The sequence below is a fragment of the Cnephaeus nilssonii genome (genome assembly GCF_951640355.1).
Source record: "Cnephaeus nilssonii genome assembly, chromosome: 10".
NCBI classification, from domain to species: Eukaryota; Metazoa; Chordata; class Mammalia; order Chiroptera; family Vespertilionidae; genus Cnephaeus; species Cnephaeus nilssonii.
In genome coordinates, this window is record NC_137081.1 from 59,523,904 (window position 1) to 59,549,761 (window position 25,858).

At 39.2% G+C, this 25,858-nt stretch overlaps 1 protein-coding gene across 4 annotated transcripts in view; it reads right to left on the minus strand.

The window, feature by feature from the left end:
• Positions 1-25,858, minus strand: part of GALNT13 (polypeptide N-acetylgalactosaminyltransferase 13) — a 504,499-nt gene that overhangs the window by 8,568 nt on the left and 470,073 nt on the right. For all 4 annotated transcript variants that reach the window (XM_079782941.1, XM_079782940.1, XM_079782939.1 and 1 more), the window contains exon 12: positions 10,109-10,243. In XM_079782941.1, coding sequence (XP_079639067.1) covers positions 10,109-10,243 — 135 coding nt within the window. The remainder of the gene's footprint in view (positions 1-10,108; positions 10,244-25,858) is intronic.

Sequence of the window (25,858 nt, forward strand, 5' to 3'; positions counted from 1 at the left end):
CCACTATGTCTTCACAGGGATAACCTGGTGGTGTTAAAAATGTCCCACATACATATTATCACATTAATCTAAATTCCAATTAGGAAGTTAATGAAGGAAGGAAAAAGAAAAATATCAAGTCCATTTTGGGCTCTTAATTTGACTTCATTCTCCAAACACAATTTGTAATTAATTTGTCTGTTTCTTATTTTCCATCTATTTTCTCAGAAGGAGCATACTCCAGGAAGGCCAGGGATCATGACAACCTACATCATCAAACCCAGTGCGGCACATAGGAGGCACTCATAGGTTTGTTGATTAAACCACTTAGTGAAGGGCTAATGCAGAAAAATTTATTTTGATAAAATTAACTACATATTTTGGGCACCTTAATGGACACAAATCATTGGATTTTCAATTTCAAGGACTGACTTCCTACAGTAAAATGGTAAATTAAAGATTTATAAAAGTAGGAAAGGTAACATTATCACATATAATACATTTTTATTTGTAAAACAGCAATTAAGTATATAGTTTGATTTGTTAAAGAGACTAGTTTGGGGATTTTTCAAAAAGCCAAACTTGAATTTCCTATCTATATTGTTATTTTCTATTTATATTGTTTAAAATTTCTACTTTGGTAATCCTCTACCCTCAGTGATTGATTTTTTTGTTTTGCAATGAACTTTTCTTAGTAAATTTCATGTTGACATCAAAGACCCCAGTGTTAGTGATTCAGAACTTCATGTGCCGGTAAAAAAAAATTATAAAATAAATTATAAACTTTTCCTTGGTTTGAAACAAAAACAAAACTTCATTTTACTTATGCTCAGGAAATGTAACTCCAGAACATGAATACAGTATAAAATTTTCCATACAAAATACACTTGTAATATTTTGACCCAGAATGTTTATCACATGAATGACTATTTAAAAAATCAATAATTTTCACTACACGTACTTTAAAAATCCCTAAGTACAACCTAGGTACTTTTAAGCAAAATTAGAAATCTCAAACAACATTAAGATAAAAATTATTTTCAATTTAAAAACATTTGGTGTCTTCATTTATTTAAAAAATAACAGTATATTTTTTCTGAGTATTTTGCCTAGAGGAGATACCAATTATTATCTTATGTTTTCTAGTAATTTTTATCACATTCTGAAAATTTATGTAATAGAGGTCATCTAACTAAATACCCTTCAATTTATATTGTGGACATCTCTTTTATCATTAAAATAATCTAAAAACACAGAAAATAAACAATTTCTACAAAGTAGATTTGCCAAAAGTCATTTAACTTTCTCATTTGGGGGCAGTCTCTGTCCAGTTTGGAGCTATTGTAAAGAATGCTGTGATAAATCTCTCTCCACATGTCTCTCCACATTATAATCTTTTCTTTAGAAATAATTAGTAGAAGTAAAATCACAAGGTCAAAAGTATAAACATTTTAATATTTATTAGCAAATTTTAAAAACTATCTATAATAATTATTCTATAATAGCAGCAACAGCCAATATTTCTTATGCTTATTATGTGCCAGGATAGTGGTTGTCAGTTTTACTGCATCTACGGCAACATTGTGTGTTGTCATTAAAAACATTGCTTGACAGATTGACAGGAACATAAAAAAAAAAAAAAAAACCATGAGAAAATTTTTATGTATGTGTTTTTGATAGTTCCTTAAATTAATGTTTTTTATTTTTATTGGCTATTCATATTTCTCCTCTGCTATTTATTCAAGATCTTGCATCTTTTCATATTGGGTGTACATTTTTTCTTAAAATTGTTCTTTCTTACATTTGTTGCAAATGCCTCTCACGGCTGTAGAAGACTCAGTCATGTTAACTCAGCTTTGAAGGCAATGTGATATTCAGGCTGACATGCAGCATACTACCAAATATCTCTTCCTGTAGCCTTTTTTAACATTGACTAGAAAACAGGGTAATATGACCACTAATCTATTATAGCACTACTTACTTTTTCTTCTCTGAAGTAAAAGAATTAGTATTTCCTGGGATTTACAAAATTTAAATCATTGTATTTTAAAATGCTTAAGAAAAAGTGAATACTTCCTGCCTTTAAACTTATTTGTATGTCTGCACCTAAAACAAGATATGTCATGGAGTTTCCTTAAATCAACTGTGTTGAAGATATAATTACTACTGAAAACCAACTGAAACAGGCTAGGGAAACAATTTCAGAGACAAAATAATCATCCTATCTAATAAAACAGTAATATGCAAATTGACCGCACCTTCGCTACACCCATAAGCCACGCCCACCGGCCACGCCCACCGGCCACGCCCACCGGCCAACCAGGAGCAAATATACACGTTAAACCAGCAAAGATGGCGGGGGAAAGGGCAGCACCCATGTCAGTGAGATCCAAGCCATGATGGTGGACCAGGGCAGGCGGCGTGGGTTAAGGTCGGCAGGCGGCTGCCCAGGTCCGCCATCCCCGATCGCGGACCTGGGCAGGCGGCGTGGGTTAAGGCCGGCAGCCGCCTGCCCAGGTCCGCCATCCCCGATCGCGGACCTGGGCAGGCGGCGTGGGTTAAGGCCGGCAGCCGCCTGCCCAGGTCCGCCATCCCCGATCGCGGACCTGGGCAGGTGGCGTGGGTTCACGCCCGTGCCGCCTGCCCAGGTCCGCCATCCCCGATCGCGGACCTGGGCAGGCGGCGTGGGTTAAGGCCGGCAGCCGGCTGCCCAGGTCCGCCATCCCCGATCGCGGACCTGGGCAGGCGGCTGCCGGCCTTAACCCACGCCGCCTGCCCAGGTCCGCCATCCCCGATCGCGGACCTGGGCAGGCGGTGTGGGTTCACGCCCGCTGCCGCCTGCCCAGGTCCGCCATCCCCGATCGCGGACCTGGGCAGGCGGCGTGGGTTAAGGCCGGCAGCCGCCTGCCCAGGTCCGCCATCCCAGATCGCGGACCTGGGCAGGCGGCGTGGGTTCACGCCCGCTGCCGCCTGCCCAGGTCCGCCATCACCGATCGCGGACCAGGGCAGGCGGCGTGGGTTAAGGCCGGCAGCCGGCTGCCCAGGTCCACGATCACAGATCACGGACCAGGACAGCTGCCTGCCCAGGTCCATCACTGATCTCAGAGCTGGGCAGGCAGCGTGGGTTAAGGCCTGCAGCCGCCTGCCCAGGTCCATGATGAGGGATCACGGACCAGGGAAGGCGGCGAGGGTTAGCGCCCGTAGCTGCCTGCCCAGGTCCGCCATCACCGATCTCGGAGGAGGGCAGGCAGCTTGGGTTAGCGCCCACAGCCGCCTGACCAGGTCCTGGATAAGGGCTTCGAGTCAGCCATTGCCAGTGGCAGCTGACTTAAAGCCCCTATCAGGGATCATGGACCAGGTCAGGCAGCGTGGGTTAAAGCCCACAGCCGGCTGCCCAGGTCCACGATCATGGATCACAGACCATGGCAGGCGTCATGGGTTAGCACCCGCAGAGGCCTGCCCAGGTACCGGATCACGGATCCAGGTGGCGTGGGTTAGCACCCACAGCCGCCTGACCAAGTCCCCGATAGGGACTTGGAGTCTAGCATAAGGAAAAGAATAGTCAGCAAAAGCAGGAGACAAGGTTTCATAAGTTCTCCCCCAGGTCACCACTGTTCTCTTATACATTTTAAGTATCCCAGACTTTGCATGATGGGATTTGATTTGAATTATGCCTGATAGAGATTTCATGACATGAATTGTAGGCTCATTCTTTCTTTTTGTGGTTGCCTGACTGAGAAAGGCCTTGGAATGAGAGAAGGCACTTTTATTTTCCTTTTTCATTCTTTAGAGGCTGAGGAATTACAGTTATATGAAGAAGTTAGTGAGAGAATGAAAGTCTCATGCTGTATTATTCTGTAAGTTTTATCATGTGGACTATCAAAAACTTGGTGGGATCCTTTTCAAGAGGTGTTACAAAAATTATGTTGAAATTAACATTCAAGAGTAAAAGGAGAGAAGTGAGTGGTGGGTAAAGGAAAGAACTTTGTCCTAGAAACCAAATAGAAGCCACATAAACCTTCAGATTCTTACTCATTGTGCTTTGGAGGTATCCTATCTAATGAAAGAGTAATATACAGATTGATCATCACTGCAACACACAATATAGCTGCCCCCATGTGGTCAAAGATCCTGCCCCCATGTGGACACAAGATGGCCACCACAAGATGGCCAGCAGGAGAGGGCAGTTGGGAGGCACCCAGCCTGCAAGGGAGGGCAGTTGAGAAGGACTAGGCCTGCAAGGGAGGGCAGTTGGAGGTGATCAACCCTGCAGGAGAGGGCAGTTAGGGGTGACCAGGCCGGCAGAGGAGGGAAGTTGGGGGCAAACAGGCTGGCAGCAGAGTGGTTAGGGGCAATCAGGAAGGCAGGCAGGCAAGCAGTTGGGAGCCAGCAGTCCTGGATTGTGAGAGGGATGTTCGACTGCCCGTTTAGGCCCGATCCCATCGGGCCTAAACGGGCAGTCGGACATCCCTTGAGGGGTCCCATATTGGAGAGGGTACAGGCTGGGCTGAGGGACAACCCCCCTCCGTGCACGAATTTCGTGCACCGGGCCTCTAGTAAATTATAAAATGAGACCTTTGTACCTTTGTATTAAAATACAAACAGGAGTGACTGTGTGGTTGACTGAAGAACCAATCATACAGGTCTCAGTTTAAAAGATGCCATACTAAAAGTTTAAAATGAAACCTAAATGATTACACATAGGGATAAACAAAGAAAGATTAATTTATACTGTTACAGATATTTAATTTAATATTATTATTGTAAATACAATAGGATTTCCTCTATTGATCAAGTACAGAATAACGGTCATTTAAAATTAATATAATAAAGTTGTTATTCCAAATGTTAAATCTCCAGATAAAGTGACCTGTGCATTTGTTAAAACAGAATGAGTAGTTTAATAAATCAGTAAAATGTTTAATAAACAAGAACTAAAATTGTAATACTAAACTATTAAATTTCCTATTCACTAATTTATTCTACATAAGAAATCACAGCTATGGGTCAATAGGAATATGGAAAGGTAACACTTGTCTGATAGAGGCAGCCTTCGAAAAGCAAATCAAGCAACTATTTTTATTAGGAGTGCTACACAGGGAAATGGCTGGGTTGCCAGTTAATAGATCACTTACCTTGAAATTATATTCCCATTTACCTGCTTTCTGATAAGGTAAATAAGAGAGGTAATAAGTAAAGTCTACATATTAGCTGCTGTGGTTTCAGTAAATACCAATCCAACATATTTTACCTACTAAAAATAAATTCCTTGCATTATGACTCTGAAACACTTGATACAGATGGATATTGAATTCATAACAATATTTTCTCAGTCAACTTGCTCAGTCACATGAAAAACAAGACTTATTTTTAGCATCATATTTTGCTCCCCTTTTTATTTTGTTGCATAGTGTTTGTTGAGCAAAAGTGTTCTGTTCCAAAATTAGACTGTCACACTGTATGTAGCTGCCTGGATGCTCAAAAGGAACTGTGATTATGTGCACTTATTGCAGGAAAATGCGAATTTCAAATGGATTGAAACATGATTGCAATGTTCAAATACAATATAAGAAAACCTGAATTAAATAGAATGGATGAATGACAGACCCTTATGAAAATAATTTTTAAAGTGGTTCAGTGAGATGAAATGTAGGCTTCCCCCGCTCCCTTTTTGACTTAACTCTGAGTCAATGCGTTTTCATAGCACCAAAGTGTTCAGGTAATTTATTCAGGTGATTCTAGATCAGGTGAGGACTTTGCAGATTTGCTAATGATGCTCGCTTGCCCCCAAATCAAACATGTTTAGCTAGGAATAGGTGATACTGAGTTAAATTTATGGTTGTGTTATTTGAGAAATATTTCAATAAGAAAATAGGGCACTATATTTTTAATCAAAGTTGACCAAAGACATACATTGCTTACCAACATGTACTCTATTTCATTCAAATAAAAGTAGAAGCAATTATATATGAATTGTATTATGAATATGGATAAAGTCTAAGCCAGTGGTGGGCAAACCACGGCTCGCGAGCCACATGCGGCTCTTTGGCCCCTTGAGTGTTCTAATGCCACTTCTTCAAAATAGACTCGCCCAGGCCGAAAACTCACTTCTGCGCATGGGCCACGAAGTTTCAATTGCACTGTACATGCGCGCCCGCACGTGGCATTTTGTGGAAGAGCCACACTCAAGGGGCCAAAGAGCCGCATGTGGCTCGTGAGCCGCGGTTTGCGGACCACTGGTCTAAGCAATTAGATCCTACTGACAAAGTAGTTTTATGACTGTTTGTCTCAATAGACAATGCTTATTGCAGAACATCTTTCCAATGATTAAGGGGAAATTCTATGTGAATAAAATTTGGTAACACAAATAATGGATATAATTTATTTCTTCCATTTATAGTACTGTACATTTAACTCATCAGATCATAATCATTGAGAGCATCTAATTGTTTCTAGTTTTTCAATGACCTCAAGAAGAATGTGGAAAAATGTGGAAAGAATGCTCAATTAAGTGCTAGAAACCTGGAGTGTGCAAACCCAGAGAAGGCATTTAAATACTTTAAGCTTATGTTTACTAATGTGAAGAATACAAGTAAAATATTATTATCTTACTAGAGGCTCAATACACAAAATTCATGCAAGAGTAGGCCTTCCTTCTCCCGGCTGCCGGCACCAGCTTCCCTCTGGTACCTGGGACCCAGGCTTCCCTCCTGCCACCAGCAGGCACCCGGACCCGGGCTTCTCTCACAGCCCCAGCTTCGGTCTAATTAGCATATTATGCTTTTGTATTATAAATAGGACTATCATTAGAATTGTATGAGAAAACAGATTATAGAAACTCTGTATACTGTTATTCCCTTCCACTCCCTTCCACCTGCCCATCTAAAAAAGTAAACAAAGCAGTTAAATAGACTACATGTTTTGAGTCTTTATGACACAGTTTCCATTTTTTCTCTGGATCTTCCCACAATTCTGTTCCTATTTATGACTTACTTTTCTAAGGCTGAAAGGATTCCAGGAGATAAGGTGATGGAATATTTCAGCTGTTCACACTGTGAGATTCACAATTGCAGTGATAACTAGCTTTCTTTGAATACTTTATTAGGACCTAATTCTGCCTCCGCTGCTAGTGGGGTGATCTTTGTGCTTTAGAGTTCTGCTGATAAAGGCTCAAAGAAGAGAACTTTAAGGGAAGTTTCAGCTCTATCATTCTGTGAACACCACCAAGTTTTATTCTGCTTTGAAACTGCACCACCTCAGAGGTTTCTCAAAAAAAGAATAATTTGCCTTTGATAGCAATAGATAAAGAATAAATTAAAGAAGTGGCAAGCAGCACTTGTCTACTTTTCACTGGTTGGAATATGAAAAGACTAGAAATACTTGGCAGTTACTCCTCTCTCCTGACTCAGCGCCTCTCACCTTCTGCTCCTGTTCCCTCCCCCTTCTCTCCGGGAAGCCTTGCCATTTTCCTAAGTACATATATGCTGTTTCCTAACTTTGCAATATTTTTCAACAGTGTATAAAAAGACTAAGGAAGATTAGTAGATATTCGGCCACTGTGTAGACCTGTCCTTGTCAAACTGTACTATGTATGTGAATGCCTTAGGGATTTTGTTGAAGTACAGACTCTGATTTAGTGCGTCCAGGGTGATACCTGAGATTCTTAACTTCTATCAAGTTCCCAGGTGCTGTTACTAGTCCTAGAATCACACATTGGGTAGCAAAGATTGGGACCATTCCATAGACTGAAGTGGCCCTAACCCTAAAATTTAGAAGAAGGAATGATCATAAAAAGTAAATATATTCCAATTTTTTTTAAAAAAGTCATTTCCATTTTTCTTACTTTTCACAAAAAATATGTTTTTTATTTCAAAACTGAAATGCCCAGAAAGGCAATGCATCATTCCTACAAATATTCTATTCTCTTGTGACTTCTCTATATTATGATTTATACATTTATAAATTTGGCAAAAAATTTACATTATGATTTAAAAATTTTAATTTAGACAAGTTGAATATCACAACTTAATTTTGAAAACATAAACATGTAAGACAGCAAATTAAACTATTATATAATTATTGAGGTGATTAGATAATTTAAAAATAAACATTTCTCAATACTATTTAAGACATAGTATAAGCTTTATTTGTGTTGTAGAAACAAAATTTCTATGATACAAAATAGTACAATAATCTAAAAATGCTACAAGAGATAACACTCATCCAATTAGTAAGTTTACAAAAACCATTTCTTTATCTTAGTTGAGGCTACCAATTTTATTTTCCACTTTTCTTTCAAAATCCCTTAGTATTCAATAATCCTCCTACTGGCTGATAGAAATAGAAATAAAAACATATGCCTAATTAGCAACAATAGTTATTTCAGAAATGAAGAAACTTGAGTCATGACTATAAAAGCCATTATCCACTCAAAAGTTATAGAAACGTTTAAAGGTTGAGTGGTATTCTAAAATTCAACAACACTCCATCTTATAAAAATATGTACATTCTTCCCCCTTTTCTTAAAATTATATGCTAGCTTTCTTTATTTTAGTACACGCCCAATAAAGTCTTGGGATCCTGGTGAAAACTAAAGTGCAACAATAACAACAAAAAGTTTATTTTTAAAAAATACTTCTTTCAGGATTTCTCCTTTTTCTGTACATTTATCTGCACTTCTCCCCATAGAAGAGGTAGGGAACTGACTAAAAAAAGGTTCAAATTTACTCACATGTATTATTAGAGGAAATGTCTTCTGCAGTCTAACTATAAAGGGTGGTGATGACAATAGTTGACGAGAAAAATAATGGTGGTCAGATAAAGAAGATGACTAAGTATTGAGAGGACCAGAGAGTCTGGATGAAACACAGTGGTGCGACACAGGAAGGATTCATGGTGTTTGCCTTAATTATGTCCCAGAAACTTGGTAATATTATATAAATCTTAGGGACAAACTTTAACCCTCTGTAACTAGGTTCAAATCATCTAAGAATTCAGTAGGTTTTTCTGATATTCCACTTAAGAAATTACAACATCATGCAAATTAAAATGACATTCAAAAAGTTTTTAAAAAGAAGACGTTGTTAAAATATCAATAATACCAACAAATCTGCAGATTCGTTTTTAAAATGTTACTCTTGCAGGGTATTTTAAGCTTTCATAGGAGACTTCATTTGGGAAATTCATTTACCTCTATTGTATGATTTATCATGTAAGAATGAGGTTTACTTCTTATCTTAAATAAGTCACCAACCATTTAATAATGTGGCAAATGTAACCCAGACGACAAATTCACTTTGTTAAGCAAAGAGAAATGAAAGAAATGAAGCTGTTTCAAGATAGCTTCCTCATGCAGAGGAAAATATTTCTTTTTTATTAGCTCCATCTGATGGCTGGTTTGGTGTTTACACACTGCCTGCCTATAAATTCCCAGTAATTTTATTGTTTTTCCCCTCCCTCTCTTCTCTCAGAAAGATGTGCTATATTGAGAAGAGGCTGCTTAACTGATTATGTACCTAATTAGTTTACTGAATTTTGCAAAGTATTTACTATTATAAAGAATGTTCAAGCAAATCTTGTCAGATTTTTCTTTTTTCCTTTAAAGTGAGAAGCAAAAATATCAGAGATTACAACGGTGTAAAATTAAAAATATGAAACTATTGCTGATACTGTTCTGTATGTACATCTGCAAACATAACTCTCAGATAAGCATAGCCTGCCCTTTGCCTAATTTATGTTGAGCATGTACATATGATGACAAATTTTAAGCACATAAAAATGACTTTATGTTTCTCATTTAGATTTTATACTTACAGACTATTTTGGCAAAAACCTATTTATATAATACACCATCTAATATTATGTAATATAAGCATAAGCATACATGCTTGAAAGTGCAGTTTTTCTAATGCAGAAAAAAATAACTCAGGTTTTAAATATATTTGAAATGCAGGGTGGGGCAAAAGTAGGATTACAGTTGTTGTTATGGAAAATAATACAATAATTAATCAATAATAATACAAGAATAAACTCTGTTTTACATACTCACAATGTAAACCTACTTTTGCTCCACCCAGTGTTAACTCAGTTGAAAGATTCAAAAATAAGTAAATTAAGGAAAATACTATACCTCAGCATCATATTCCCATAACTGATTTCCTCTCATGTGGTGGCATTTTAACATGATTACAGGTCCATTGAGTCTAGAAACATCCAAGCACAAGTCATCGGTTCGGATTTCTTTGTCAGCGGTATAAGAAAATACCTGAAAATATAAAATTCAGCTAATAAAATAATATCTTCTTAAAAGCAAAAAGTCACAGTATAGCAGGTTTATCTGTGAAAGTTTTCACATCAAATGAACTTTTCATGATCTCTGCTGTGTGATCTTGTGAAGCTAGTTTATCTCTCCAAGTCCTTTTCCTCAACTGCAAAATAGGGACAGTGTCACATGTTTTATAAGGTTTTTGTGAAGTTTCAATTTAACAAACTAAATTATGAAATGCTTATTATTTGCCGGCACCATCTTTCCTGCACTACACTTGCCTTATAAAGCGCACACAGGTTCAACAAAATAAAGTTTGTAAATTGCAGGAGCTCAATAAAAGGCAGTCCTGGTTCCCACTACCATGTGCCCAATGCCTCACTTAGAGACAAGGATGTTTTTCATAAAGCACTTTACATCTTTCTTTCCATAACAAAAGTACATCATCTAAATTTTATTAAATATTGTTAGTGAGTCTGTGAAGGTGGTAGGATTAACTTCTCTAGGGAGCTCAATAAAGGTAGGCTCTCTGCTTATCTTTCTCATGTGTTGTGGGCTGGGCTTGACTACAATTCTCAAAATATCCAAGAAATGTCAAGGTGGATTGTAGACTCATTGTTAGCTATTCAAACCGATACTATGTAATCTCTATTGCTTTGTTCCTGGTGTGAGTAATTTATTTATAAACATTGATTATTAAAGTTTTATGAGAGTTACTAAGTTGTTTTCTTCCATTGGCTCTGATAAGCATGGTTCAGGATTCTGTGGGTATCTATTTTTTCTCTTGCAAAGTCCAGAAGGAGTATATAAGGAAGATGATCTCAGGGTCTTTTTGTTTCCCAAACCAAATCTGATAAGATTGGAGGAAGTCAGCTCTACAAATCATTTATAAACTCTGGAACCCTAGTCTTTAAGCTGAACAAGTTAGTCTTGAAAGGATTGCTGTTACAGTATGCTACTCAGGATTTCTCTGAAAATCACAAGTCAGAAGAGGAACATGAAAAGTCAATGACGGAGCCCAAGAAACCTCTTAAGCCAACATCTTCAAAGGAAATCCTTCACAAAGGTTATGCATTCTACTCAACAGTATAAAAACGTGATTAAGTGAAGTTCCTTTAATAGAACTATATCTTCCTTTGTAATCTGTTGGTCAAGTTAGTTCTACAAACAACTAAGATGGCAATTTTTATTCAATTATTTTAAGTTCAGCTCTCACATGAGAAGTGAATGACTTTTTATTCCATTTTGTGGACCGTGTCACTTATGATTTTTTCCAAGATTACTTTGATCTCTGTAACAACTCGGGTTTTATTGTCTTCCACTGTATTAGTTTGCTAGGGCCACCATAACAAAAAGTACCACATGCTGGGTGGCTTAAACAATAGAAGTTTATTTTCTCAGAGTACTGGAGGCTGAAAGTTCAAGATCAAGGTATCAACAGAACTGGTTTCCTATGTGAACCTCTCTCCTTGGCTTATAGATGGCCATCTTCTCCCTGTATCATCACATGGTCTTCCCTCTGTGCTTGCCTGTGTCCTGTAGATTAAGGCTCACTCTAATGACCTCATTTTACCTTGATTACATCTTTAAAGATCCTAACTCCAAATATAGTCACATGTTGAGGCACTGAAATTATGACTTCCCCAAGGAAATGCCTGTTGGGTGTCGGCGGGGGGGGGGGGGGGGTGGGGTGGGGGGGGAGGGGGCGCACAGTTCAGCCCATAATACCTATCAACCCTTTAAAATGTATCAAAAGAGATAATGCATCTTTCCCTACCCCTTGATGAAAACTACTGGGTTTATTATTTTTCTGCTTACTTATCTAGATCCCTTGGGGATTCGATTCAGAAATTAGATTGGTCTGTTTAATATTATCAATTGAAACTCTGAGTGAAATCTAGTGGCAGATCAGGTTGGAAGTCTGCAGTGGGATAGGGCAGCCTTGACTTCTCTATTTCACTGTCTTAAGTTTTTTGTTTTGTTTTGATTCTTATCTCCCTTGCCCACTCCCAAATTCCTCCAGGCTTCTAATTAGCTTTTGATTCTTCCAGGTTGGTAAAAGTCTAGGAGAGGTCTTACCTGAACTGTCTCTTTATAGCTCCTTCCTGTTCTCTGGCCTGGCAGAATTTGATGCTCCCTCTCCTGACTGTGGTTCTTCCTAGATTCCCATCACTAAGTACCTCTCACTGCAGTGCTAAGAGGACCACTTTTTATCGCTTGACAACTCAGAGAGGCAAGATGACCCAGGCAGGGCAGTCACTGTAATTCCGTTTCCCGGCCAGCTTTGCCATGTGTGAGTCAGGTCACAGCCTGCCAAACCCCACAAGTATAAGAAGCACATAGGAAGCTCTAAGAGTGGGGTCCTACATAATTTGTAGGGACCAATGCAAAATGAAAATGCAGAACCTATTGTTCAAAATTATTGACTTTCAAGATTACAGGGCCCTGGTCAACTGCAAGAATTGCACACCCATGAAGGTGCCCCTGCCTTGAGTCCTCTTTTCATAGCTGTGTCACTGGAAACTGGCCCCAACCCTCCAGAGGGAGGGCAACTACTCCCCTCACAGAATTCCTTACAAAGTTCTCCACCTTTTGAAAACTCCTGTCCTCCTGTTATGTGTTAAATTGTCTTCCTGCAAAAGATATGCTAAAATCCTAAACCCCAATATCTCAGAATGTGAACTTATTTGGAAATAGGGCCATTGTGGAGGTAATTACTTATGTTACCAGGAGGTCATACTGGAGGAGGGCAGGCCCTTAAACCAAAATGACTGTCGTCCTTATAAGAAGACAGAGACATACAGAGAGAAGACAACAGACCTGTGAATTGGGAGATGGGAATTGGAGCCATGTGCCTACAAGTCATGGGAACTGCTGGAAAATGCCAGAAGCTAGAAGAAGCAAGGAATGATTCTCCCTTACAGGTTTTAGAAGGAATATGCCCCTCTGACAGCTTGATTATTGACTTGTAGGCTTAAAAATTGTGAGACAATAAATTTCTGTTGTTTTAAACCATCCAGTTTATGGTAGTTTGTTAACACCGTTCCTTTTATTGCTATGCAGGTTGGAGGGTCTAAAAATCATGGAGTCGGTGTTCCAAACTGTCACTGCAAATTCTGCACACAGGGAAGTCTGGTTCTATATTTCATATCTATTGTATCTCGGTGTCTGGGATGAAAATTATGACATCCAGTTATACTTTACAAAAGCTTTGGAACAACCATTTTTATAATAATTTTTCTATTTAAATATGCACAGTGATCTTTACTGTGACTAGGTGATTTTTCTTCTTTTATGCATATTTACAGAGCTCAAAATTATTTGTTTCTTAATTGATGTCTTAAATGAGTTTAGCAATAATTTCCAACATATGAAGGATGGTAGCCAATTCCAACCACAATTCCTTTTAATGTTATTCTGATTTTTTTTATTGATTAAGGTATTAGATATGTGTCCATATCCCCTATTCTGATTATTTTTAAGTAAAAGTAAGCATTTTCATTATTCTGTATATGTATCTGGTTTGTTCTGGATTTTTTCATTTCAGTAATGTCCAAAGGAATTTTATAATTCTTCAAATATACACAATGAAGACAAAAATTAAACAATTTTCAAGGACTGCTATGAGAATGATCTTCTAAAATACTCTGCATGAAATTAATGCTTTATTTCACACAATGAAAGATTGTGTCTATACATTCTTTTGAAAGTTTCATCATGCTTAAAATGCTAATGTTGTGTAGTTATTTCTTTAAAAATACTCCTTTATCTTTACAGCTCTGGAAAAATGCAAGCAAATATTTGCTTAGATTAGTAGCATAAGTACATCTTTCAAGCAGTGCAAGTTTCAAAGCAAATTCACTGTTTCCTTATTTGGACTGGACCAAGGCTCCTTCAGCAAGAGGCTCAGGAACTAAACGCCCTCTGCTGGCTCTGTCTTGCCATAGGCCTTTTCTTTTTCCTTGGATGGAGAAATATTTTGCAATATACACAATTTATTATATATAATCTCTCTTTAAAAGGTTCACACACTTATTTTATCCAGCTTCACTATGCAGGTTGGTATTTCCCAAGGTTTAATTTTAATTTATAAAATAATTTTCCTGTTGAGTTCCTCAGAACAATATTTTCCATAAAGTACACTTTTAAGGGACTCTATCCCTTTATGCCAACTGCTTTACTACTTAGATGAAGACATCAAAGCCAACAAATTTACTGGATTCACCCAATTCGCCAGAGCTGCTTAGTGATGGAGGTCTCTCTGGACCCCAAGGTCATTGTCACTATTATTGTACTTGACTCTAGGGCCCCTTACACACCCATCACTTAGTCATTTTGGAGCTTTGGGCCCTCTGGGGGATCACTTTAGGTATCTGAAGTATGATCAATTTGAGAAATTTGTTAACAACCATCCAGAGGGAAAAATTATAAGAAAATAAACACTAGGTTTTTTTCCCCCCTCATTCTATAAAAATAGCCCAGGAAATTTTGTATTGAAATAAAAAGGAGAAAAAAAAAAAAAAAAAAGATGGCGACCGGCAGGAAGGTAGGGAGAGAGAGAGTGTGAGTGAGGAACCCATAGAGGAGAGTGTAGATGTGTGTGGTGTGTGTGTGTGTGTATGAGATAGGGTCAGTTAGATTCTGCAGGTCTTCCAAGGGGCTCCCGAACAGGGCAGCCCTAGACGGCGGAGCCCCGCGCACAAAGCGGACACTTCTCGGCGGCTGGTGCGGACGCGGAGACCACGCCATCTTGAGAAACAGAGCTGCCTGAGACTCGGATCCTGGCTTCTGACACAAACCAGGACCCTGCAGCCACTGGGGACAGAGAACTGCTATCACAGCTTCAGACCAACAGACAACAAGAATCCAGACTTCCCGGCAGATTTCCGTGAGTCAAAGAGCCTATCCCCCTCCTCGCAGGCGCTGATAGCGCCATAGTAACTGATAGACCCGCCCCTCGCACAAGCTGCTCACAGGCGCACGCACAGACAGCGCCATAGTAACTGATAGACCCGCCCCTGGCCCAAGCTGCCAAGCTTTGCGCAGGGACGCGCTCCCTCTTAGGGAATTTGGCGCGCGCTCGCGCGCGGGACAGAAGCAGCTCCCCATCGGGGAAATCTGTCAGTGCGCACAGAGGGCTCCCCTTCGGGGAATTTGGGGGAATTTGGCTCGCGGGTCACAGCTCCCCCTTCGGGGATTCTTAAAAGCGTGCACAGAGGGGCTTCCCTTTGGGGAATTTGGCGCGCAGGACGGACTCCGCCCCCCTTCCGGGACTTTGGGAGAGTGCACTGAGCCGGCTCACCTTCAGGATTTTAAGAATGTGTGCTCTAGCTGGTTTGGCTCAGTAGAGAGAGCACACACAGGACGCAGCTCCACTTCAGGGAATTTGGCACGCCGGACACAGCTGCCTGGGATCCCTGACTCACAGCGCATTCACACTAAGAGCCAGCGACCCCAATTGTTGGTGCGTGCACACACAGGGACCCTGATTCTCAACGAGAAACCGCACAAGGCAACAGAGACTTTGACACTCGAGTCTTGGTGCAGACACAGGGAAACTCTGACTCCTGGCACAGGCTAAGGATCTCATTCTCGGCACATACCAACAGTGTGGTGCAGACAGGGCCCCTGATTCTAAACGTGCACACGAGACCACATGGAACACTGGGGACACTGATCCTGGGCAAGTCTGGTTCCCACCAACCAAAGACAGCCACACGTCCTAGTGTCAGAGCACTTCAGTGAAACTAGGGTGGAGCGAAGTCCCCACAGCACACGGCCCAGGTCCACGCAAACGGAAGCTTGAGCTTTCTGGTAATAGCCAGAATGGGGAAACGAAATAACTCACAGAGGAAAGAAAATGTGGAGTCGCCAAGAAAGGAAATTAGTGAAACTGAAGCTTGCAACATGACCGAAAAGGAGTTCAGAGTAATGGTCATGGAATTTATACATCGGATGGATGAGAAAATCAACAACTTATGCAAGAATCAGGAAGAAATGAAAAGTGATATAGCTACAATCAAAAACACCATGGAAAGTTTCAACAGTAGACTACAAGAAGCAGAGGACCGAATTAGTGAGTTAGAAGATCAGGTACAGAAACAAGCTCAATATGAACAGCAATTGGAGAAAAAAATTAAAAAGCAGGAGGAAAGCCTAAGAGAGCTTCGGGACAACCTGAAACGAAGTAACATGCGTATAATAGGGCTGCCAGAAGGACAAGAAGAGCAGCAGGGATTAGAAAATCTATTCAAAGAAATAATGACAGAAAACTTCCCGGATATGGGAAAGATAAAAGTTACGCAAGTACAGAGAGTCCCAAGCAGGATCAACCCCAAAAGACCCACGCCAAGACATGTCATAATTTCAATGGCAAATATAAATGATAAAGAGAGAATCCTAAAGGCGGCAAGAGAGAGACAGAGAGTTACCTACAAAGGAACACCCATCAGATTGTCAAATGATTACTCAACAGAAACACAACAAGCTAGAAGTGAATGGAAGGAGGTATACAAAGTGTTGCAAAGCAAAGGACTGAATCCAAGAATACTATATCCAGCAAGACTATCAATCAAAATTGAAGGGGAAATCAGGAGCTTTGCAGACAAAAAAAGCCTCAGGGAGTTTATCACCACCAAACCAGCAATGCAAGAATTGCTAAAGGGAATACTGTAAAAAGAAGAAATAAACAGGTAAGAAGGAATACAGACACAAAAATAGATATGACTACAAACAAATACCTTTTAGTAATAACTTTAAATGTAAACGGACTAAATGCTCCAATCAAAAGACATCGAGTAGCTGAATGGATAAAAAAACACGACCCATATATATGCTGTCTACAAGAGACCCACCTCAGAACAAGAGACTCACACAGATTGAAAGTGAAGGGATGGAAAAATATCTTTCAGGCAAATGGAAATGAAAAAAAAGCTGGGGTAGCAATACTTATATCTGACAAAATAGACCTCAAAGTAAATGCCATAACAAGAGATAAGAAAGGCCACTTCATAATACTAAAGGGAGAAATCCAACAAGAAGAAATAATTCTGGTAAACATATACGCTCCCAATATAGGAGCACCCAAATACATAAAAAAACTCCTGGAGGATATCAAGGGAGAGATTAATAGCAACACAATCATAGTAGGAGACTTTAATACCCCACTATCACCACTGGACAAATCCTCTAAACAAAAAATCAGCAAAGAAACAGCAATCCTAAATGACTCACTAGACCAGATGGAATTAATTGACATCTTCAGAACATTTCACCCCAAAGCCACAGAATATACATTCTTCTCAAGTGCACATGGGTCATTTTCAAAGATAGACCATATGCTGGGTCACAGGCAAAGTCTCTTCAAATTCAAGAAGATAGAAATTATATCAAGCATCTTCTCAGATCACAGTGGCATAAAACTGGAAATCAACTACAATAAATATAATCCAAAGAAATCAAACACATGGAGACTAAACAGCATGCTATTAAACAAGGACTGGGTCACCAGAGAGATCAAGGAAGAAATAAAAAACATCATGGCAACAAATGACAATGAAAACACAACAATCCAAAATCTATGGGACACAGCGAAAGCAGTCTTGAGAGGGAAGTTCATAGCTCTACAGGCCTATTGCAAAAAACAAGAAACAATGGTAATAAATTACTTAACCCTACAACTCAAAGAGCTAGAAAAAGAGCAGCAAGAAAAGCCCAGTGTAATCAGAAGGAAGGAAATAACAAAGATCAGAGCGGAGATAAATGACATAGAGACCAAAGAAACAATACATAAGATCAACAAAACCAAGAGCTGGTTCTTTGAAAGGATAAACAAGATTGATGGACCTCTAGCCAGGCTCACCAAGAAGCAAAGAGAGAGGACCCAAATAAACAAAATCAGATATGAAAGAGGTGAAATAACAACAGACCCCGCTGAGATACAAAGGATTGTTACAAAATACTACGAACAACTCTATTCCAACAAACTGGACAACCTGGAGGAAATGGACATATTCCTAGAAAAATATAACCTTCCAAAAATCAATCAAGAAGAATCTAAACAGCTCAATAGGCCAATAACTATGGACGAAATTGAAGCAGTCATCAAAAATCTTCCGGCAAACAAAAGCCCGGGGCCTGATGGCTTCACAGGAGAGTTTTACCAAACTTTCAAGGAAGAACTAAAACCTATCCTCCTCAGACTATTCCAAAAAATTCAAGAGGAAGGAACACTTCCAAGCTCCTTCTATGAAGCCAGCATCACCCTAATACCAAAACCAGACAAAGACAACACAATGAAAGAGAATTACAGACCAATATCCCTCATGAACATAGATGCCAAAATCCTCAACAAAATTCTAGCAAATCGGCTCCAGCAGTACATCAGAAAGATCATACACCATGACCAAGTAGGATTTATCCCAGGAATGCAAGGATGGTACAATATCCGCAAATCAATAAACGTGATACATCACATAAACAAATTGAAAGATAAAAATCACATAGTCATATCCATTGATGCAGAAAAAGCATTTGACAAAATCCAACACCCTTTCTTGATAAAAACTCTCAACAAGGTGGGAATAGATGGCTCATACCTCAACATAATAAAAGCTATATATGAAAAACCCACAGCAAACATCATACTCAATGGACAAAAACTAAAAACATTTCCCCTAAGAACAGGAACAAGACAGGGATGCCCACTCTCACCACTCCTGTTTGACATAGTACTGGAAGTATTAGCCATTGCAATTAGACAAGAAGAAGAAATAAAAGGCATCCAAATTGGAAAAGAACAAGTAAAGCTGTCTTTATTTGCAGACGACATGATATTGTACATAAAAAATCCGAAAGACTCCGTCAAAAAACTAAAAGACTTAATAAATGAATTCGGCAATGTAGCAGGATACAAAATTAACGCCAAGAAATCTATGGCCTTTCTATACACCAATAGTGAACTTACAGACAGAGAGACTAAAAAGGCAATCCCATTTACCATCGCACCAAAAAAATTAAGATACCTAGGAATAAACTTAACTAAGGAGGTAAAAGACCTATACACAGAAAACTACAGGACACTGAAAAAAGAGATAGAGGAAGACGTAAACAGATGGAAGAACATACCATGTTCATGGATTGGTAGAATCAATATCATTAAAATGTCCATACTACCCAAAGCAATCTATAGATTCAATGCACTCCCCATTAAAATACCAACGGCATATTTCACAGACCTTGAAAGAACTCTCCAAAAATTCATCTGGAATAAAAAAAGACCCCGAATAGCCACAGCAATCCTGAGAAAGAAGAATAAAGTAGGAGGGATCTCAATACCAGATTTCAAGCTGTATTACAAAGCCACTGTTCTCAAAACAGCCTGGTACTGGCACAAGAACAGACACATAGATCAATGGAACAGAATAGAGAATCCAGATATTGACCCAAACCACTATGCTCAATTAATATTTGACAAAGGAGGCATGAACATACAATGGAATAAAGATAGTCTCTTCAATAAATGGTGTTGGGAAAATTGGACAGATACATGCAAAAAAATGAAGCTTGATCACCAACTTACGCCATACACAAAAATAAACTCAAAATGGATACAGGACTTAAACATAAGACAGGAAACCATAAAAATACTAGAGCAATCCACAGGCAGCAAAATGTCAGACATATGCCAAAAGAAATTCTTCACTGACACTGCCCCTAGGGCAATGGAAGCTAAAGAGAAAATTAACAAATGGGACTACATCAAAATAAAAAGCTTTTTCACAGCAAAAGAAACCATCAACAAAACAACAAGAAGGCCCACTGCATGGGAGAACATATTTGCAAATGGCATCACTGATAAAGGTTTAATCTCCAACATCTACAGGCAGCTTATACAACTTAATAAAAGGAAGATACATGATCCAATAAAAAAATGGGCAACAGACCTAAATAGAATCTTTTCAAAAGAAGACAGAAGGAAGGCCAAGAGACACATGAAAACATGCTCAACGTCACTAATTATCCGAGAGATGCAAATCAAAACAACAATGCGGTACCATCTCACACCTGTCAGAATGGCTATCATCAACAAATCAACAAACGACAAGTGTTGGCGAGGATGCGGAGAAAAAGGAACCCTCGTGCACTGCTGGTGGGATTGCAGACTGGTGCAGCCACTGTGGAGAACAGTATGGAGTTTCCTCAAAAAACTGAAAATGGAACTCCCATTTGACCCAGTAATCCCACTCCTGGGAATATATCCGAAGAAACTAGAAACACCAATTAGAAAGGATATATGCACCCCTATGTTCATAGCAGCACAATTCACCATAGCTAAGATTTGGAAACAGCCTAGGTGCCCGTCAGCAGATGACTGGATCAGAAAACTGTGGTACATCTACACAATGGAATACTATGCTGCCATAAAAAAGAAGGAATTCTCATCATTTGCAGCAACCTGGGAGGAATTGGAGAACATTATGTTAAGTGAAATAAGTCAGTCAATGAAAGAAAAATACCACATGATCTCACTCATTTATGGATAATGAAGAACATTATAAACTTGAACAAAAAGATAGATACAGAGATAGTAAAGCATCAAACAGACTGTCAAATTACAAGGGGAAGGTTAGGGAGAGGTGGGGGAGATAAGAGATCAATCAAAGGACTTGTGTGCATGCATATAAGCATGACCAATGGATGCAAAACTCTGGGGGGTGGGGGCATATATGGGAGTGGGGTGTGGGGAGGGCAATGGTAAGATATGTACACATATAATATCTTAATTAAAAAATTGGAAAAAAAATAAAAATAAAAAGGAAAAACATTTAGCAACAAAAGTTAGAACTTTAGCATTGTGATTTTTCAAAATGCTCTCTTTTACTGTATGTCACACAATCCTGAAATCAGCACAGATGGAACTGAATTCATCAATGGAGCTTCTAAGCAAAGAGACTTTGCTCCCAGACAGGTCCTTTTTCTGTTACTTGATTCCAGGCTGCATCTATAGCCTGTTTGCCCAGTGGTTTGTGCAGAAGAGGTTAAGGAGAAGTAGCTAGCTTCTAGCTGTGTATTCTTAACTTACATGCCTAGATGACATCTGTGGTGTTTCACAATTCCAATGATCTAAAACTGTTATTAAAAACAGGATGTGGGTGTGAATCTCGTGTTCAATGTTTCCATCCTGTCCTGAAATCATCTGTGACGTATCAATACTTTCTTCTTTCACTTCATTAAAACTGAATGTAATAATTTGCTGTTTCTTAATTCGTGCTCAGCAGTCATCTCATTCTTGAGTCCCTGACCCGGGATGTGCTGATCACATCACTATGACTATTCTTCCTGTTCTGCTCCACTCAGGAAAAGATTGCCCTCCTTATATGACTTTCTTCAGCAGCTCTTTGTAAGGACTCTTACCTCGATAGCTTGCTCGCACTGTGTTGTAGGTGTGGCATCATTTGTGTGTATCTTGGAGCAGGACAGCACTAAAACAATGGGCTTTGGAAAATGACACAGACCTGGGCCTGAGACTTCCCTCCACACTCTGCTATTTGAATGTGCAGATGTGGACTCTGGTGAATTCTCAGAGCAGAGTTACTGTGAAGCTTTGTCAAAATCTTGGCTTCCTTATCTGGGAAAAGAGACAAAGATGCCCCTGGTCTCCTGAGCTATTTCAGAGTTTGAATGAGATAATCCATGTAAACTCTAAACACAGTAGCTGCCCCAAGTAACATCTAAGTATAGGTTATTATCTGTGCAAAATCTAGACATATAATCTATATTTATTGCATTCTGTCTCATCCTTTGTTTTATTTTTAAGCCTGTTGTCCCTATAGCAATACTAAGGATATTTTTTCAATATCTATGGAAACAATTCTAGGAAAAATGTATGTGCCCAATAATTACTTACTGAACTGAAATGAAAACAATTTGCCTTTAGAAGTCTCTAGTTCACTTTGTGGAAAACAGAGAAAGAAAGTTAATATAATAAGCGGGATGCACTAATACAATAACAAAATGTGATTGATGTTTCTACTTTCCACTTCATTGTGAAATATTCCCATTTTAAACACTACTGATGTTAAAGATTATATATGTTTAATACTTTAAGCTGCCTTGAAGGGTTTTCAAGGAAGTCTAGAATTTAAGAAATCTAACGTGTAAACATTATGCCCAGATACTTATATCTTATCATTGTAGTATTAAATACAAATTTAAGCCCAAACACAATTCCTTCCAAAAGACACCCCACTAGCTATTTGAATGTGCAGATGTGGACTATGGTGAATTCTCAGATGACCCCAACTTTCTTGCCTGCTGGTGTACATGCCCTGTATAAACACGCCTCCTTTGAGTATGGTTGAGACTTTGACTATGACAGGAAAGTCACTCCATGATTACATTATTCTATACAAGACCTCCTTTTAGCCAACAGAAAAGAGAGATTTTCCTACTGGCCTTCAAGACCCAAACTGCTGCCTAGCCAGCATGGCTCAGTGGTTGAGCATTGACCTATGAACCAGGAGGTCATGGTTCGATTCCCGGTCAGGGTACATGCCTGGGTTACAGGCTCAATCCTCAGTGTGGGGGGTGCAGAAGGCAGCCAATGAATGTTTCTCTCTCATCACTGATGTTTCTCTCTCTCTCTCCTTCTCCCTTCCTCTCTGAAATCAATAAAAATATATTTAAAAAAGAAAAGACTCAAACTGCCACGTTTTGAAGAGGGCCATACGACAGGGAACTAAGGGCTGTCCCTTGCTGCTGAGAGCAACCATTGGCAGAAAGCCAGGAAAAAAACAACACAAAAAGCCATAACACCACCAAAAACCACAAAGAGGGGACCTCAGTCTTCCTACTGCAAGAAACTGAAGCTGACCAATAACCAGAAATCCTGGAAGAGGATCTGGAGCCTCCTGGATTGAAATCACAGCTCCAGGCAACACCTCTATATCAGTTGTTTGCAACCTTGAGCAGACATCTCAGCCACATCGAGCCTGAATTTCCAGCCCACAGAACTGTGAGGTAATCATTTTATGTTGTACTAAGCCACTAAATTTATAGGGCTTTTTGTTCTACAACAATAGAAAACTAACGCACTGACCATCAGGAAAAAGGAGGTTCATGCAAAAACTAGAATCATTCTCACCAAGTGGAACACCTTCTCCTATGCTGTGTCTCTATCATTTATTCATCCAACCATTCATCTATTTATTCAACTGATACTTTTGAGCACATAGAATCTTCAGGCTTTCTCCAATCCATATAGGCCCTTTATGAAACTCTGAATGTGATATATCAACATCGAATAGAGTGCCAACATTTCTGTAAGTTTCTTCCAATATTCCAGCCTGCCTTGAACTCTATCCTCCAAGTGCTCATTACTAATGATTTTCTGTAACATTTATCTTTCTCTTGCTGGTCCTGTGTGCTATGTTTTTCCACTGATTGTATCATTTCTTCAGTATTGGTCCTCACACATATAAATTGCAGAACAAGAAAAGTGCATTCTTGGATGGAATACTCTCCTTTAGCCCTGGGCAATTTAATACCAACTTTCCCTAAGATCAGGCTCTATTTAGTGTGGCTTCCTCCAAAAGCTGACATTGAGACGAGGATTCAAAGGCAAGCAGTTTATCAGGTAGATGATCCCAGGACAGACCACTAGAGCAATAAGGAAGGGAAAGTAGCCAATAGAAGACACATAATTAATGAATTGTACTGTGGGCAACTGAAGCTTAATCCTGTTGGGGATCTTTGGCAACTAATATAGAACAAGCCCCCTAGTCTCAGTCTCCTCCAAGGTGAAGGAGCTGGGTAATGACACCACGGCCCCCAGCTTTTGCTTGAAGAGTGCTTCTGGGGAGTAGATCTGATTCATTCCCCAGGTGTGACTAGACGGACAAAGCAGCCTCTGGCAGTAAAGGGACAGAGGTTCTGGCCTTTGGATGTGGAGCTGGAAGCACATGGAAGGAAAGACATTAAACAACATTTGGGAGCCCCTGGTGTGCATTCAACAAAATATCAGTCATTTAAAAGACAATGTATATTAAATATGATGTACCACATCTCATATACTATACGTTTCTTCAAGAACCTTTCAGGTAAGCATTATTATTCTTTTAAAAATGAGGAGAATGAGGTTTAAAAAGGTTAAATAACTTCCGAAGTCACTCATTTTGAAAATGAAAGGACCTGTCTTTGAAGTATGGTTTATCAGGCCCCAAATACCATGCCCTTTTCACACACTTTTCACATGCTCTTCCTCACATTAGCATTTTGCTTCTCAATTATTTTTTAAAAAAATTAAACTCCATACTTTATTCAGATTTTATTAATTTTCCCCTAAAATTCCACATGAGCCCATGTTCATTTTTTCCCAGCATCCCATCTAGATTACCACATTATATTTAGTCATCACATCTCCTTAGCCAACTGTCATGTTCAGACTTTCCTCTTAAAAAAAATTATATATATACATACATACATATATATGTATATGTACATATAGATATATATGTATGTACATATATACACAAAATTATATACATACATACATACATACATACATATTGATACATACATAATCAATACATACATACATGATTGATTTCAGAGAGAAAGGGAAAGGCAGAGAGAAATAGAAACATTTCTATTTCCTGACCAGGAATCGAACTGTGACCTCCTGGTTCATAGGTTGACACTCAACCACTGAGCCACACTGGCCACACTGGCCAGGCTCCACTTTCCTCTTTTTGATGACTTTGACAATTTTGAGGAGAAGAAGTAGGGTAATTTCCCTCAGCTTGGGTTTGTCTAATACTTATCTAATGGTTAGTTTGAGGTTATAGGTATTTAAGAGGAAGGTCACACAGAGGAAGTGCAGTTGTCATTACATCATATCTAGGGTGCATGGTATCAACCTGACTCACAATGTACAACTTGGATCACTTACCCGGACATAGCACTTGTCATGTTTCTTCACTATAAGTCACCACAACCCCCTTCCATCGTCTAGTCTTTGGAAGCAAGTCAATAAGCAGAGCCCACATATAAGGTGGGAAGAATAAAAAATTCCATCTTCTGGAAGGGCGATCATAAATTATTTGGAATTCTGTACAGGAGATCCCAGAGGTCAATGTTAATGTGTCTTAACTTCAGTCTAAAATTGGGCATCATATCCTTTTATTTGATTTACTGTTTCTTAAGATTCCCATAATAAAACATTAATCCAGCTCATGAGCCACTTTTTTCACTCACTGGATAAAGAAAAGGTCTCTGTAGTAGGTGGATTCTGCCACCTACAAGTGGCATTTTCTCTCTGCAGTCGTTAGGCCCTGGATTGAGCACCCGCAGGTGTGACCTTTAAATACTGCTTTGTTCATTCCTTGATGCTACAGTGGCCATAAAATGCATTTCGGAATTTGTTAAGAATCAGGGGTTTTTTTGGAAAAAGAAAGAACCTCTTAAAACAAAAGCAAAAATACACGAAGTTCTGCATATTCCATCCAGATGCACATATTTTACTTCTTTTAAACTTAAAAAAATCCCCAAATCTATTTATAAAGTTAGCAACTAAAGAGTTGAAATATGTCTATCTGGTAGGTTTTCATTAGAAGC